Here is a 12,772-nt window from a genome sequence, read left to right as displayed (position 1 = left end):
TGGATTGACTGCCGAAAGATCCATTTGTTAAGTCTGGTCGCGGCACATCTTCCTCGGAGGGAATGACAGGCACGACTCACCCTGTGCCACAGACGCAGCTGCCAGCACCTATGGGCCTTCCCTTCACATCTGCCCTAGCCGTCCAGGCGAAGCGACCTCAATGCAATCCTCTATCCAAATATGCCTGGACACACCTATGCAGGTATCTGAAAAGCAGTCGCTATGCATACTGGTAGGATAGCACAGCAAGGACGGCCCTCTGCCACCACAGCGATGATCGGGATTTTCGGGAGCCCTATCTCCCACGTGGCATTGCATCCGTGCGGTCATGCAGGCTCCAGCGCGCCTCGTCACGTCGACGACAGTGTGCTGGCCGAAGTCGCAGACATCCTCAACCCGCTCTTCTCTGCCTATACTTTACGCACCCGAGTGCAGCTTCTCTTCTCGCCACGCTCGTTTTAACGCCGTCAACGTTCGACTACCCCCTTTCGATTCGGTTCAGTCGCAGGGAGACCGAAGCGAGTTCGGAACATCGATCATAAACGGCTGCGAGGCGGGCCTCTCCCAATCTCACCTGATCACCTTCAAAAGCATCGCACATATCGCCAGGCATATCGTGTTCCAGCATGCAGATGCTCACCAAGTTCGAGAGCAAGAGCCCGAGGGTTAAGGGTATTGCCTTCCGTGAGTACACGCGCCGGCTCTTATACCGCGGACATCGCGTAGCTTCCGACGTGTCACGACATGTCGCGGTCGGAGAAGAGTATACATCGCCGCAGCATCGCAAATGACAGCTCCGTTCGGAGGATTTGCATTTGTGAAGATTACTCGGACTGTCGGACTAGTTGCTAAGCCTCTGTGATCTGTGCCAGCTCCCAACACGATCTCGTTGAGCTGACAATCAGACCCGAAGCAACCCCTCCTCGCGGCGTCTCTGCACAATGGTACCATTCAGCTCTGGAACTACCAGATGGGTACTCTCGTTGACCGCTATGATGAGCACGACGGCCCCGTCCGTGGTATCTCGTTCCGCCCCACGCAGCCGATCTTCGTCTCGGGTGGTGACGACTACAAGATCAAGGTGTGGAACTACAAGCAGCGCCGTTGCCTGTTCACCCTCACTGGACATCTCGACTACGTCCGTACCGTCTTCTTCCATCACGAGTACCCGTGGATCATTTCGGCCTCCGACGACCAGACCATCCGAATTTGGAACTGGCAGAGCAGGACGTGTATCGCCATTCTGACCGGCCACAACCACTACATCATGTGCGCCCAGTTCCACCCGTGGGACGACCTCGTCGTTTCGGCTTCCATGGACCTGACGGTTCGCGTCTGGGACATCTCCGGTCTTCGCAAGAAGAACCAGGCCAGCTCGGCGCCCATGACATTCGAGGAGCAGGTCTCGCGTGCCAACCAGGGACAGGCTGACTTATTCGGCAACACCGACGCTGTCGTCAAGTATGTCCTCGAGGGTCACGACCGCGGAGTGAACTGGGCTTCGTTCCACCCCACGCTTCCTCTCATCGTCTCGTGTGGTGACGACCGCCAGATCAAGCTTTGGCGCATGTCGGAGACCAAGGCTTGGGAGGTTGACAGCTGCCGTGGACACTTCAACAATGTGTCGATGACGCTGTTCCACCCTCGCCACGAGCTGATCCTCTCTGCTTCCGAGGACAAGACGATTCGTGTCTGGGACATGACCAAGCGCACCGCCGTCCAGACCTTCCGCCGCGAACACGACCGCTTCTGGGTTCTCACTGCCCACCCTGAGCTGAACCTGTTCGCTGCCGGCCACGACAACGGTCTCATCGTCTTCAAGCTCGAGCGCGAGCGCCCTGCGTTCTCGCTCTCTGGCAACCAGCTCTTCTACATCAAGGACAAGGTTGTTCGCATGGCCGATCTTAGCACCGGCACCAACCACGGCATCTGCTCCGTTCGCAAGCTCGGCTCGCAGTACATCCAGCCTAGGACGCTCAGCTACAACCCCGCCGAGCGCGCCGTTATCGTCACCTCGACCTCTGACAACGGCGTCTACGAGCTCATCACCCTCCCCAAGAACGGTGCCCCGGGAGCTGGCGACGGCAAGGACACGCCGTCAGACGGCAGGAAGGGCAACGGTATCTCGGCCCTCTTCGTTGCGCGCAACCGCATGGCTGTTCTGGACAAGCCCAACCAGAACATTGAGATCCGCGACCTGTCCAACAACCTGACCAAGACTGTCAAGTGCCCGGTCCAGACCAACGAGATCTTCTACGGCGGCACTGCCTCCCTTCTTCTCGCCTCGTCGAACGCTGTTACCCTGTTCGACATCCAGCAGCAGAAGGTCCTTGGTGAAATTGCCACCCCTCCCGTCAAGTACGTTGTCTGGAGCACCGACGGCAACATGGTTGCTCTGCTCAGCAAGCACACCATCACGATCGCCACCAAGTCGCTTGAGCAGACTGCTCTCATCCACGAGACCATCCGCATCAAGTCGGCTGCCTGGGACGACAGCGGTGTCCTCATCTACACCACCCTCAACCACATCAAGTACGCCCTCCCCAACGGTGACAATGGTATTATCAAAACCCTTGAGCAGCCGGTGTACCTTACTCGCGTCAAGGGACAGGTCGTCCACTGCCTGGACCGCTCCGCGAAGCCCCGCACTATCCAGATCGACCCTACCGAGTACCGCTTCAAGCTCGCCCTCGTTCGCAAGAACTACGACGAGGTCCTGCACATCATCCGCACCTCCAACCTTGTTGGTCAGAGCATCATCGCGTACCTCCAGAAGAAGGGTTACCCCGAGATCGCGCTGCACTTCATCCAGGATCCCAACACTCGTTTCGACCTGGCTCTGGAGTGTGGCAATCTGCAGGTTGCCCTCGAGCAGGCGCGCGCTGTTGACCGCCCCGACGTCTGGGAGCGTCTCGGCGCCGCCGCTCTCAAGCAGGGTAACCACCAGATCGTCGAGACCGCGTACCAGAAGAACCGCAAGTTCGACAGCCTCTCCTTCCTCTACCTCATCACCGGCAACACTCAGAAGCTCGGTATGATGCAGAACATCGCTACGAAGCGTGGCGACCAGATGTCGCGCTTCCAGAACTCGCTCTACCTTGGTGACGTCGCTGGCCGTGTTGCTGTCCTCCGGGAAACTGGCCAGTACCCCCTCGCCTACTACACTGCCAAGAACAATGGCCTCGACGACCTTGCTCTCGAGGTCCTTGAGGAGGCCGGCATGACCGAGGAGGACCTTCCACCGACTCCTTCTGGATCCGGATCGTCTTCTGCGCCTCTTGCTCCTCCGCCGGTTGTCTTCTCTCAGGCTGAGTCCAACTGGCCTCTGCGCAACCTCGGCGAGAGCTTCTTTGACCGCGCTCTCGCCAACGGCGGTGGCGTCGAGGGTCTTGTAGCTGGCGAGTCTGCGGAGGTGGCCAACGGCGAGCAGCTTGACGCCTGGGCTAACGACGACGGATTAGACGGAGAGGAGGCTGAGGAGCTTGACGAGGACGAGGGATGGGACCTGGACGCCGAGGTTGTCCAGCACGTTGGAGCGGACGAGGAGGACGTGCCGATGGAGACTGCGGATGCGGACCTGGCGGACGGAGTGTCACCAGGAGTGGACGAGAATGAGATGTGGGTCCGCAACTCACCACTGGCTGCGGACCACGCTGCTGCGGGCAACTTTGAGTCGGCTATGCAGCAGCTCAACCGACAAGTCGCCGCTGTCAACTTCTCCCCGCTCAAGCCGTTGTTCCTTGAAGCCTACAACAAGGCCCACGTTTACGTCGCCGCCAACCCCTCCCTTCCTCCCCTCGAGTTCCACGTCCGCCGCAACCCCGACACGACTGAGCTTCGCGAAGTTCTGCCGGCGATCTCGATCGAGTTTGAGGACCTCAAGGCCGGCGAGCTCGCCGAGGCTTACCGCCAATTCTCACGCGGCAAGTTCGCGGAGTCGCTCACGCACTTCCGCTCCGTGCTGCAGAAGCTGATGATGGTTGTTGTGAAGAGCGAGTCTGAGGCTGCCGAGGTGCGCGAGCTGGTTACGACATGTAGGGACTACATCATCGGTCTCATGCTCGAGGTCGAGCGCCGACGACTCGTTGCCGAGGACCCCGAGGGCAACCTCGTTCGTTCGCTCGAGCTCGCCGCGTACTTCACCCACATGAACCTGCAGCCTGCGCACCAGCAGCTCGCCCTGCGATCGGCCATGGGAGTCTTCTCCCGTGCCGGCAACAACGCCACTGCTGCGTCGTTCGCTCGTCGTCTCATCGACTCGCAGCCGACTGACCAGCGTGTGCTCACGACCGCCCGCTCTGTTCTCGCCCAGGGCGACCGCAACCCCCGTGATGCGCACGAGATCCAGTACGACCACTTCACGGCCTTTGACGTGTGCCCCGCCTCGCTCACCCCGATCTACCAGGGCAGCCCGGCCGTCGTGGACGCGTACACTGGCGCGAGGTACCTGCCCGAGTACAAGGGCACTATCTGTGTCGTTGACGAAATCACGCAGGTCGGCCTCCCGGCCAGCGGCCTCAGGAGTACTGTGTAAAACCGTAGACGTAGAAATGATATGAGAGCATTGGTAATAGTTAGCCTGCATGTTGCTTCGACCCGAGCGATGGGAATTACATGTGAGCACTTCGAGGTGATAGTGAAACGTGGACCTTCTGTGCAGACTGGCCGGACCGAAATGGGCCGGACACTGGTTCCCACATGTGCACCTTATCACGAGCACCTGGGCCAGAATGTCGTTTCGGACTTCTGACTGACACGCGGGCGCTAGACCGACGAGTTTCAAGAACAACAAACTCGAGGTCTCAGCGAAGACGTCGTAGCCTACGTGTACGATGAGCGATCAAGGCGATCTTTCCGACATTCCACCGCTAGCGCCGTCTAATGCTGCATAGTGCGCCGCTAGCTATGTAACGACAGTACCCTCCAACGATGGCTCTATCACATGGATATGGGGATATAGCGTGGCCCGCCCACCGGCGCGGGATGCTGGGGTGGATGTAGCGTCCTACGCCCCGCAAGCCATATCCCATCCACCCATTCCAGCTGACCCGCACTGCGTGATCGCCCAGATGCGCGAATACGGATGTACATCAACCACATCCCATATCCGAGCTCTGGGCTTGAGAATGTCGCACGCGTGCACGCTGCGAGATGAGGAGATCGGTTAACAGCGGGCCAGAAGGCTCTCTCGGGGTACTCGTGATGCTCTACTGGGGCGCATGACAGCGCCCTAATCCGATGCTTGTGGGATATAAGACTGGACCAAGCTGCGCCGTTGCCACCCCCAGCACCAGCATCATCTCTCTAACCTACTCACAACATAATCTAAGCCTCACAATGCCCCTGGAGTACAAGTATCTGAGTCCAGAGGAGCGCCGCCATTTCGTCGAGCACGGGTGGCTCAAGATCGAGAACGCGATCGCGCCCCGTTTCCTCGACGAATGGATGGAGAATCTTTGGGTCCGCCTCGGCATGGATCCAGAGGACAAGAGCACCTGGACCGAGGAGTACATCAAGCTGCCTCGGCACCGCGAGGTGCGGTGCGAGGAGTTCTGCCCGGAGGCATGGAATAAGATCCTCGAGATCGTCGGTGGGGAGGACAAACTCATGGACAAGCGCGAGCGCTGGTACGGCGACCAGATGATCATCAACCTCGGCAAGCCCGAGTACGTTGGCAAGCCAAGGAAGGGCCCGGAGAAGTGTGTTGGCTTCCACACCGACAATGACTGGTGAGTCTGCGCTGTGGACCGAGGGCTGGGGGCTGTGGCAGATAGGCTGACGAAGGACGTAGGTATCGCCAGTTCCTGGACAGCAGCGGGAACGCGCTCACGCTCATCTTCTGCTTCACGGACATTCCGGAGGGTGGCGGCGGCACAGTGCTGTGCGAGGACGGGCTCAAGCCGCTCCTGGAGCGGTGGTACGCTCACCCGGAGGGTATCGACCCGCCCTTCGTGAACGACACGTTTGAGTACTGCGCCCGTGGCAACAAGTACGCTGAAGTCGTTGCAAAGCGGGGCGACCTCTACGTGACGCACGGCATGCTGCCGCACTCGCACAGCCCAAACCACCTCAATTACGCGCGCGTCATTACGAACCCGCACGTCAACCTCCGCGAGCCCTTCAATCTGAACCGGGCTGATGGAGACTACACCCTCTGCGAGCAGGTCATTCTCCGTGGCCTCGGGCGGGAGAGCATCCCCGAGTACGTTCCCACGAGGGAGAGGCTGGCGTTCTACCCCCGCACGGCCTGGTTTAAGCGCGAGCGCGTCACTGCCGAGCTGCAGCGCATGATTGCGGACGCCGAGGCCAAGGGCGGCTCGGCCGCAGATGTCGATTCTATCTATCTGCGGGGCGAGGAGGCGATTGCCGAGCACGAGGCGAGGAATGGGTACGACAAGGAGATCGGTCCCACCGGTGTCGTGTCCTCCCTCAATGACGACCATCACGAGAAACCCGCTGGCAAGAGGCACATTGTCCTCCGTCCAGAGATCCCCGTCATCGCGAGTGCTCCCGCCACCAAAGTCGCCTAGGCGTCTCTATCGGACTTCTAATCATCAAGTTTCCTTTCACCACTCAAATCGTTCTTCTTCGCTTCCGTTCCGCTGTGCTGAGCGTTTGAGCAGACTAGTGGGAACCCCCTGAATGTCAATTGCAGTCGAATGTCAGCAGCCCTTGTCGTGAATGAGAATGATGATAATGCATAATTTACCTCTACCCAGCCTGGCGCGTATGGCTCGCACCAGACTCTTACTTGCGTGAACGCAGCATCTGGACGAGCTGGACCTTCTCGCGGATGACGGTCTGGAACCGCCTGCGGATACGCTCAGACTTGCGGCGACGCTTGATCTCGGACGGCCGCTCGTGGTACTTCTGGCGCTTGGCCTCCTTCTTGAACTGTGGTTGTCAGCGGCAAGTCAAATATGGGTTCGATGGGTTTGGAGCTGCCGTTCCGCCGTGCGCAGGTCTGCAAGCGTCCCGGAGAGATACAACGGAGTGACAACGGGGTGCACAATGGCCCCTGCGCTCCTTTTGCATGTCCCGTAGCCTTCACTCTCTCCGTGAACGAGCTGCTAACGGCCGGCAGTCGATCGCCAACGGCACAGGACTCATTCGCTCTGGCTTAACGCTACGCTGGATAACCTAGCAGCCAGGGGCCGCAGCGAAAAGATCGATACTCACGCCAGTGAGGTTCAGGTTCGTCTGCATACGACTGAACGTCCGCATGAACCCGCCAACGACCTTGTGGCTACGGCCGGTGTACTGGTTTCCGGGGACGCCGAAGCGGCGCGCGGCGCTCTCGGCGCGCCACCACGCGTCCGGGTCCTCGTTGGGCGAGAAGCGCTTACGAGCGCCAGAGAGATCGATCAGGGGGCGTCCGCTTCCAGAGGCACTCGGCTGCGACGGAGCAGCCTGCGAGGTGGACGGGGAAGGGGTCGAGGACTCGGATGTCGGCGGCGGCGTACCGGCCGGTGTCGAGTAGGCGCGGAGCGCGAGCGGAGCGATGGCACTCCGGAGGGCGAGTGGTCGCGGCGCAGCGACGGCGGAACGGAACACGGCGGCGAACATGGTGGTGGTGTGCCGAGAGGGTGTGGTCGCCGAGAGCTGAGCTGACTTTTGGACTTTTGTCGCGAGCAAGGCAAAGACCAGCCCGAGACGATCGCCATGTCGGAGAAAGTGGGAAAACGGGGAGGAAACAAATGGTCGCGTGTGTCTCGCGTGAGTGGTCACGTGATGTCTGGGTGCTGTACAGCCCGCTCACCTGAGACCCGTTGAGGAGCCAAACAAAGCATGCATTTCTACATCTTGACATACTTGGCGCAGCCTTTACATGTCCTGAACAGTGCCTGCATGGCATCCTGCAGCGTAGCGTCCGGCGGCAGTGAGTCGCGGATCTCCTGGGCGTTCTCGACGGGTTCGAAGTGATGATCGGCGACGTAGTATTCAGTGTCCGCAAGAACGCTTCCATGCGGATCCACGTCCTCGTTGGCCCATACCTTCTCGCACAAGATGGCGTTGTATGGCGGAGTCGCGGCTGCATAGATGACCCACTCGTCGTTCGTGCTGCAGTCCCTATAGATCCACTGTCCCTCTGGGATAGAGGAGCAGAGCGGCAGCTTGCCATCTGGAAACCTGCTCTGGAACTCAGGCGAGAAGAACTCCTCGTTGTATGCTTTGATGTCGCTGTAATCGTGCCAGGGCTTGGAGTTTAGACCTAGTCGAATGCGTGGGGTCATGGTGGTTACAGTGTCGTGCAACGATGAGGGAGAGGAAAGGGGAAGTGGAGCAATGTTGCGTCAGAGGTCCGCGACTATCCATAGGGGTTTACGGTCGTGGATTGCGAAGCGCTATTGAACACCGTGGACGTGCCGAAACGTGCCACATGTGCCATCGCTTCGGTCGAACTGATCAGCTGCCTCTCGTCGAGGGTCGGATGGCACAACTCAGATCAGACATCCTGGGCTGGGGTGGTGACGTACAGACGCAGACGCAATGTCTATTTCTGGCTGCTTACGATATGAAGACCGAACGCCGGGACGGCTCAGTGCAGTGACCTCGCGCTGGATCCTACATGGCGCTCAGAAGGTTGAGCTTCGCCTCACACTGATGCTTACAACGACGACACCTGCCCTCCGTCCCCTTGCTGCCTCTAACGGCAGTACTCACTGGGAAAGCAGATACAGTTGGTAGTGAGGCATACGGTACGCGGGAGTCCTCAGGACCGATGGTGCAGAGCATCGACCTTCCTCCTTTGACCGCAATGTCGAACGAGGGAGCCGGCCTCATCGCCTGCTGTGTAGAGGAGAGCAGACCGGCAATGATCTTCGCACGGCCTCCCTGCGTGACCGTCTGAGCGCCACAATGAGCGTCTGAGAGCTGGTTGCGTAGCTGCATACGAGATTTGAGACCGATCAGACCGCACCATGCAACATTGCTGCAGGAATACCCGGCGCCTGGCACAAGGGAACAGGCACTCGGGCGCGCGGACCGTCTTCCTGGATAGCAGCGGCCGTACAATCCGAGATACGATAGCTGATAAGATCTCGTCCCAGTCACACGGTCCCAGGGAGCAGGAGAGTTCCGTCCCACTTCGGCTCCTCGGAACTGTCCCTACTCCCGTTCGGGCCGGCCGGAAGTCGTGTGCAACCTGTTATCCTTGTGGGGCCACTTGGGGCTGTCGTGAGGAGGGCCGAAAGAGGAGAGGCAGAGGTGAAGGGACGCCGGGCCGAAGGATGCCGAACTTCGCCGGCCACAGTCGGAAGAACCGCCCTTTCACCCTTTCAGCGAGCCAGCGTATCTCTGCCCCTCCACAGAGCTGTGACACGACTGCGCGCACTGGGCATACGGCAGACAACAAGTGTTCCTAACATTGCCAGTTACGGACATACAATATTATGCTCAGGTCGATACAATGGTCCTTCTCCTCTTCGCGTTCGATCTTCCATCGTCTAATGCCTCTGGACGTAGTTTGCGGGGAATAGCCCTTTCTTCGGTAACGGCACGGTGCGGCCCTTGGGGATTGTACGCCCACGGCACCAGTTCTCGTTCTCCTCCTCGTCGATGATGATCGTATCGCCGGCCGAGAACACGAGGTCGTCCTCGTCCCCGTTCTGGCCATAGTCCCAGAGCGCGGTCGCTCTCTTCTCTGCGGAGGCGCTGTTCTGTCTCCGAGCTGGTGGCGGGGCGACGGCACTCGCGGCGGGTGCGCGCGGGGTCTCGCGCAGCGTGACGGAGTGTGGGTCGTAGTCTGACCCGAGGGCTGCGGCGGCTCTCTTTGCCGCTTCGGGCGTAATCTGGCCCAGTGACTGGAGCAGAGCGAGCGAGCTCAGAACGTGGTCCAGCAGCTGAGGACCGAAGTCCTCTGACCTGCCTCGCGGTTGCTGTGCTGGCTGTCTCGAGGAGGGCGTGTACGCCGGCGGCTGGGAGGTGCTGCCCTTCCTTGTCGGGGGTGCGGGGACGGGTGTCTTCTCGTCCATCGATCCTTGCCGCGCACTCAGGTCCGTCGCAACTGGCTGCTTCTTGTACGAGTTGACGAACTGCGACCCCTTGTCGTACACGCCGTCGATAACTTTGCCGGGGATGGGAATGATGAAACCGACCATTGGTGTAGAGTAGGCAATTGAGAGGGGGCGGAGGGCGGAGGCGGGGGACAGTGGAGCTGCGCATCGGACAGCGGATGTTATATTGGTCTTTCGTTGGCTCCGGCGGCCCGGCGTCTTGCGGACCGGCGACACCGACCTGAGTCAACACGCCGCGACTAGGGCTGTGCGCGCCCCGGTTCCTATACCGGCAGCGGGGTCGGCATGCATACATGCATTGGGTGCATGTGACCTGTTTCCGCACATTGTACGTTCAGTGCCTGCGTGATCAAGTGACCCGAAGAGGACATTCAGAACTTGACTGAACCGCGCGCAACGGCGAGCGGTGCTGCGCTTGGCGGCCCCACGTGGGTATCAATGAGGCGGGCCGTAGTTGTCGAGCAAGTAACACAGCCTCCATCGCATAACTTTGCACCGCCCAATCGATCGTGGAGACCGATCTCAACGATATGATAACGAACCCCATGCACCGAGAGCACGGTGATGCTCTGCAGATCTCACGTTTCATGCTGAGACGAATGACGCATTGGGCTGGGTTACCTATCAAGTGACGGTGGCTCCAGGCGGCGAGCTGGCATTTTCCTCGGTCTGTCGCTCTGAAAGTTATGCATGTTAGAGTCCGAAACGCTCGCGGACCTGCATTGTAAACTGCTGGTCACGTAGTTCAAGCTGCGATAGTGGCAGGTACTTGCGTTGATGGTCCAAAGCGCAAGTGGGGCCACGCCCCTCGGAGCTTCAGCCCAATGCAACTTGGAACTCCGAGCATGCGTGGCCAGTGGTGCTCCTGCTCCGCGCGCCCACAGTCCGGACCTACAGCGCTGGTGGAGTCGACAATCCCTACTCCGAGGGCGAGGGCCGTGGTCCGCAGCCCGACGCAATCACCGCTCCACTCATATCTCCATCCCTGCAGACAACAACGCCAGCCACACGTCAGACAGACCGTCGTTCCAGGCCGTCTGTCTCCACTGGAACACTGTCAAGCGTCAGTCTCTCTGCACCAAGATTGGCCCTCCGAGACTGCTCCGAGACTATGATTAGATATGCGCGGCATTCGATCGGTCAGGGGAGCACTGGTGCGAGATGGGAAGTGCGGGATGTGCTATAGAACTGCAGAATAACACCACCTGCCTCCGGCCCTGCGATCATCACTAGGCAAGTCAGGCTCTGTCCAGCATACGGAGCGTGTCGGTGCAGTAGTGCTGAGGATTACAGGAGCCAGAGCCTTGGAGCGTCCCTCGAAATGACCGGCTAGGCTCGAGACTTCAGGTGCTGGGTCAGGACATCGACTCATGTCCGCGGCATTGCGTCAGTGGCTCCCCCTCCCACTCTCCTGTACACACGGCGCGATAGCTCCAGCCCCCACTCCTGCATTCTTCTTCCAAGCACTCCAAGCGTTCTTGTCTGACGCGTGCGTCCAAGGTCGCCAGGATATAGCAGGCTGGGCGCAATTTGTACCTCGTCCTGTACCTCGCGTACCTCGATAAGGTTGTTGCTGTGAGCGGTGCCCTGGACCTGCCCGCTAGACTTGCGCGCTAGCGCAGCGTGCGCAGCGTACGGCTGTGCTGCCTGTGCCCAGTACGCCCAGCGTGCTCAGTGTGCGTATCAGAGTTTCCAAAACACAAAACAGCACCCGGAGGTTGACGACGAAACAAAGGCGTTACATTGCTGTGCCTGCACACGACAGGTCCAGCGCAGCTCCTACCTCAACTCAAGTCGATCAGTTGTTAGCAAAGCGAAAGGCCTTTAGCAGCGTAACAATTGCACGTGCATGAGGGCGATTATCCCAACTGCGGGATCGACGCTGGGAACAAGGATGCGGAAGGTGACGACAGCGGCGCGGGCCAGGCCAGAACAGCCGCTGGAATGGGTGCAGGTTCCTGGCGCTCCAAGGTCGTTATGTAATCGACGGCTCCACCAACATTGTATTGTGGCTGACTGACGCCGTAACTTCCGTGTCTCTCGTACCCTTACTCTGTCATTTGTGCCGTGCGGTGCGGTGCCTCTGCGCGCCTGAGGGACGCGCGCGTGATGCAGAAATGAGAATGCGCGATTTAGCAAGCGGTGGACCCAGATACGCCCGCTCCTTGTGATGCTGTGTGCCTCCGATCACCCCACCCAGCCCCAAGGTCACCTGGATAAACCTTAGCTATGCCAGTCACTGTCATTGGATCTTGGTCAGCCAACAGCGGCCCGCCGGCGCTACGCTCGGCATCACAAGCAGATCCCGATCCAGACCTCGGTCTGGAGATCAGGTCCGGCGAATGGGTGTCTGTGTCGCCTGACATGTCTGCTCGCCGCTTGCCAAGCCCAGCGCAGGTCCTGTCGCGCAGGTCTGTAGCGCAGGTCTGGCCAAGAGACTGGAAGGAGACGCAGGGGCGAGCTGGACGAATGGGAGCGCCTCCAATGCAGTCGACACTCGATGCCAGTCACTTGATCGATATCCGACAAACATAGGGGCGAGGTACAACGGCCACACCCAGGCACAGCAAGGCACATGACGTACGCTGCGCTTACGAAAGGTTGCTGCAAACCTTGCCAAAACCTTGCCCAGCCTTGCGAAAACCTTGCAGTCTGCAGCGGGCAGGCTTTTCAAGCTTGCGCGTTTGGCAGGACGGGGGCAGAGTCAATCTGGCACAGGGAAGGACTCGAGGAGACAGGCCGAAAGGGGGCAGTCA

At 59.7% G+C, this 12,772-nt stretch overlaps 6 protein-coding genes across 6 annotated transcripts; 3 read left to right on the top strand and 3 right to left on the bottom strand.

Moving 5' to 3' along the window:
• Positions 1-626: 626 nt before the first annotated feature.
• Positions 627-4,534, top strand: A1Q1_00125 (uncharacterized protein; the record flags this gene model as incomplete). The annotated part of the gene is made up of 2 exons (XM_014328966.1): positions 627-684; positions 906-4,534. 2 exons carry the CDS (start codon positions 627-629, stop codon positions 4,532-4,534), a joined length of 3,687 nt encoding a protein of 1,228 aa, XP_014184441.1.
• Positions 4,535-5,337: 803 nt separating this feature from the next.
• A1Q1_00124 (uncharacterized protein) lies at positions 5,338-6,530 on the top strand (the record flags this gene model as incomplete). The annotated part of the gene is made up of 2 exons (XM_014328965.1): positions 5,338-5,729; positions 5,792-6,530. 2 exons carry the CDS (start codon positions 5,338-5,340, stop codon positions 6,528-6,530), a joined length of 1,131 nt encoding a protein of 376 aa, XP_014184440.1.
• A 217-nt stretch (positions 6,531-6,747) lies between these two features.
• Positions 6,748-7,566, bottom strand: A1Q1_00123 (uncharacterized protein; the record flags this gene model as incomplete). The annotated part of the gene is made up of 2 exons (XM_014328964.1): positions 6,748-6,894; positions 7,180-7,566. 2 exons carry the CDS (start codon positions 7,564-7,566, stop codon positions 6,748-6,750), a joined length of 534 nt encoding a protein of 177 aa, XP_014184439.1.
• Positions 7,567-7,796: 230 nt separating this feature from the next.
• A1Q1_00122 (uncharacterized protein) lies at positions 7,797-8,234 on the bottom strand (the record flags this gene model as incomplete). Its single annotated transcript, XM_014328963.1, has 1 exon — positions 7,797-8,234. The coding sequence occupies one exon, from the start codon at positions 8,232-8,234 to the stop codon at positions 7,797-7,799; it is 438 nt and encodes a 145-aa protein (XP_014184438.1).
• A 1,212-nt stretch (positions 8,235-9,446) lies between these two features.
• On the bottom strand, positions 9,447-10,100 carry A1Q1_00121 (actin filament organization-related protein; the record flags this gene model as incomplete). Its single annotated transcript, XM_014328962.1, has 1 exon — positions 9,447-10,100. One exon carries the CDS (start codon positions 10,098-10,100, stop codon positions 9,447-9,449), a length of 654 nt encoding a protein of 217 aa, XP_014184437.1.
• A 2,145-nt stretch (positions 10,101-12,245) lies between these two features.
• A1Q1_00120 (uncharacterized protein) lies at positions 12,246-12,551 on the top strand (the record flags this gene model as incomplete). Its single annotated transcript, XM_014328961.1, has 1 exon — positions 12,246-12,551. One exon carries the CDS (start codon positions 12,246-12,248, stop codon positions 12,549-12,551), a length of 306 nt encoding a protein of 101 aa, XP_014184436.1.
• Positions 12,552-12,772: the final 221 nt, after the last annotated feature.

The sequence above is a fragment of the Trichosporon asahii genome (assembly GCF_000293215.1).
Source record: "Trichosporon asahii var. asahii CBS 2479 unplaced genomic scaffold scaffold00002, whole genome shotgun sequence".
NCBI lineage: Eukaryota > Fungi > Basidiomycota > Tremellomycetes > Trichosporonales > Trichosporonaceae > Trichosporon > Trichosporon asahii.
Note: the sequence above shows the minus strand (reverse complement) of the source record. Positions and strands in the feature narration are given on the sequence as shown.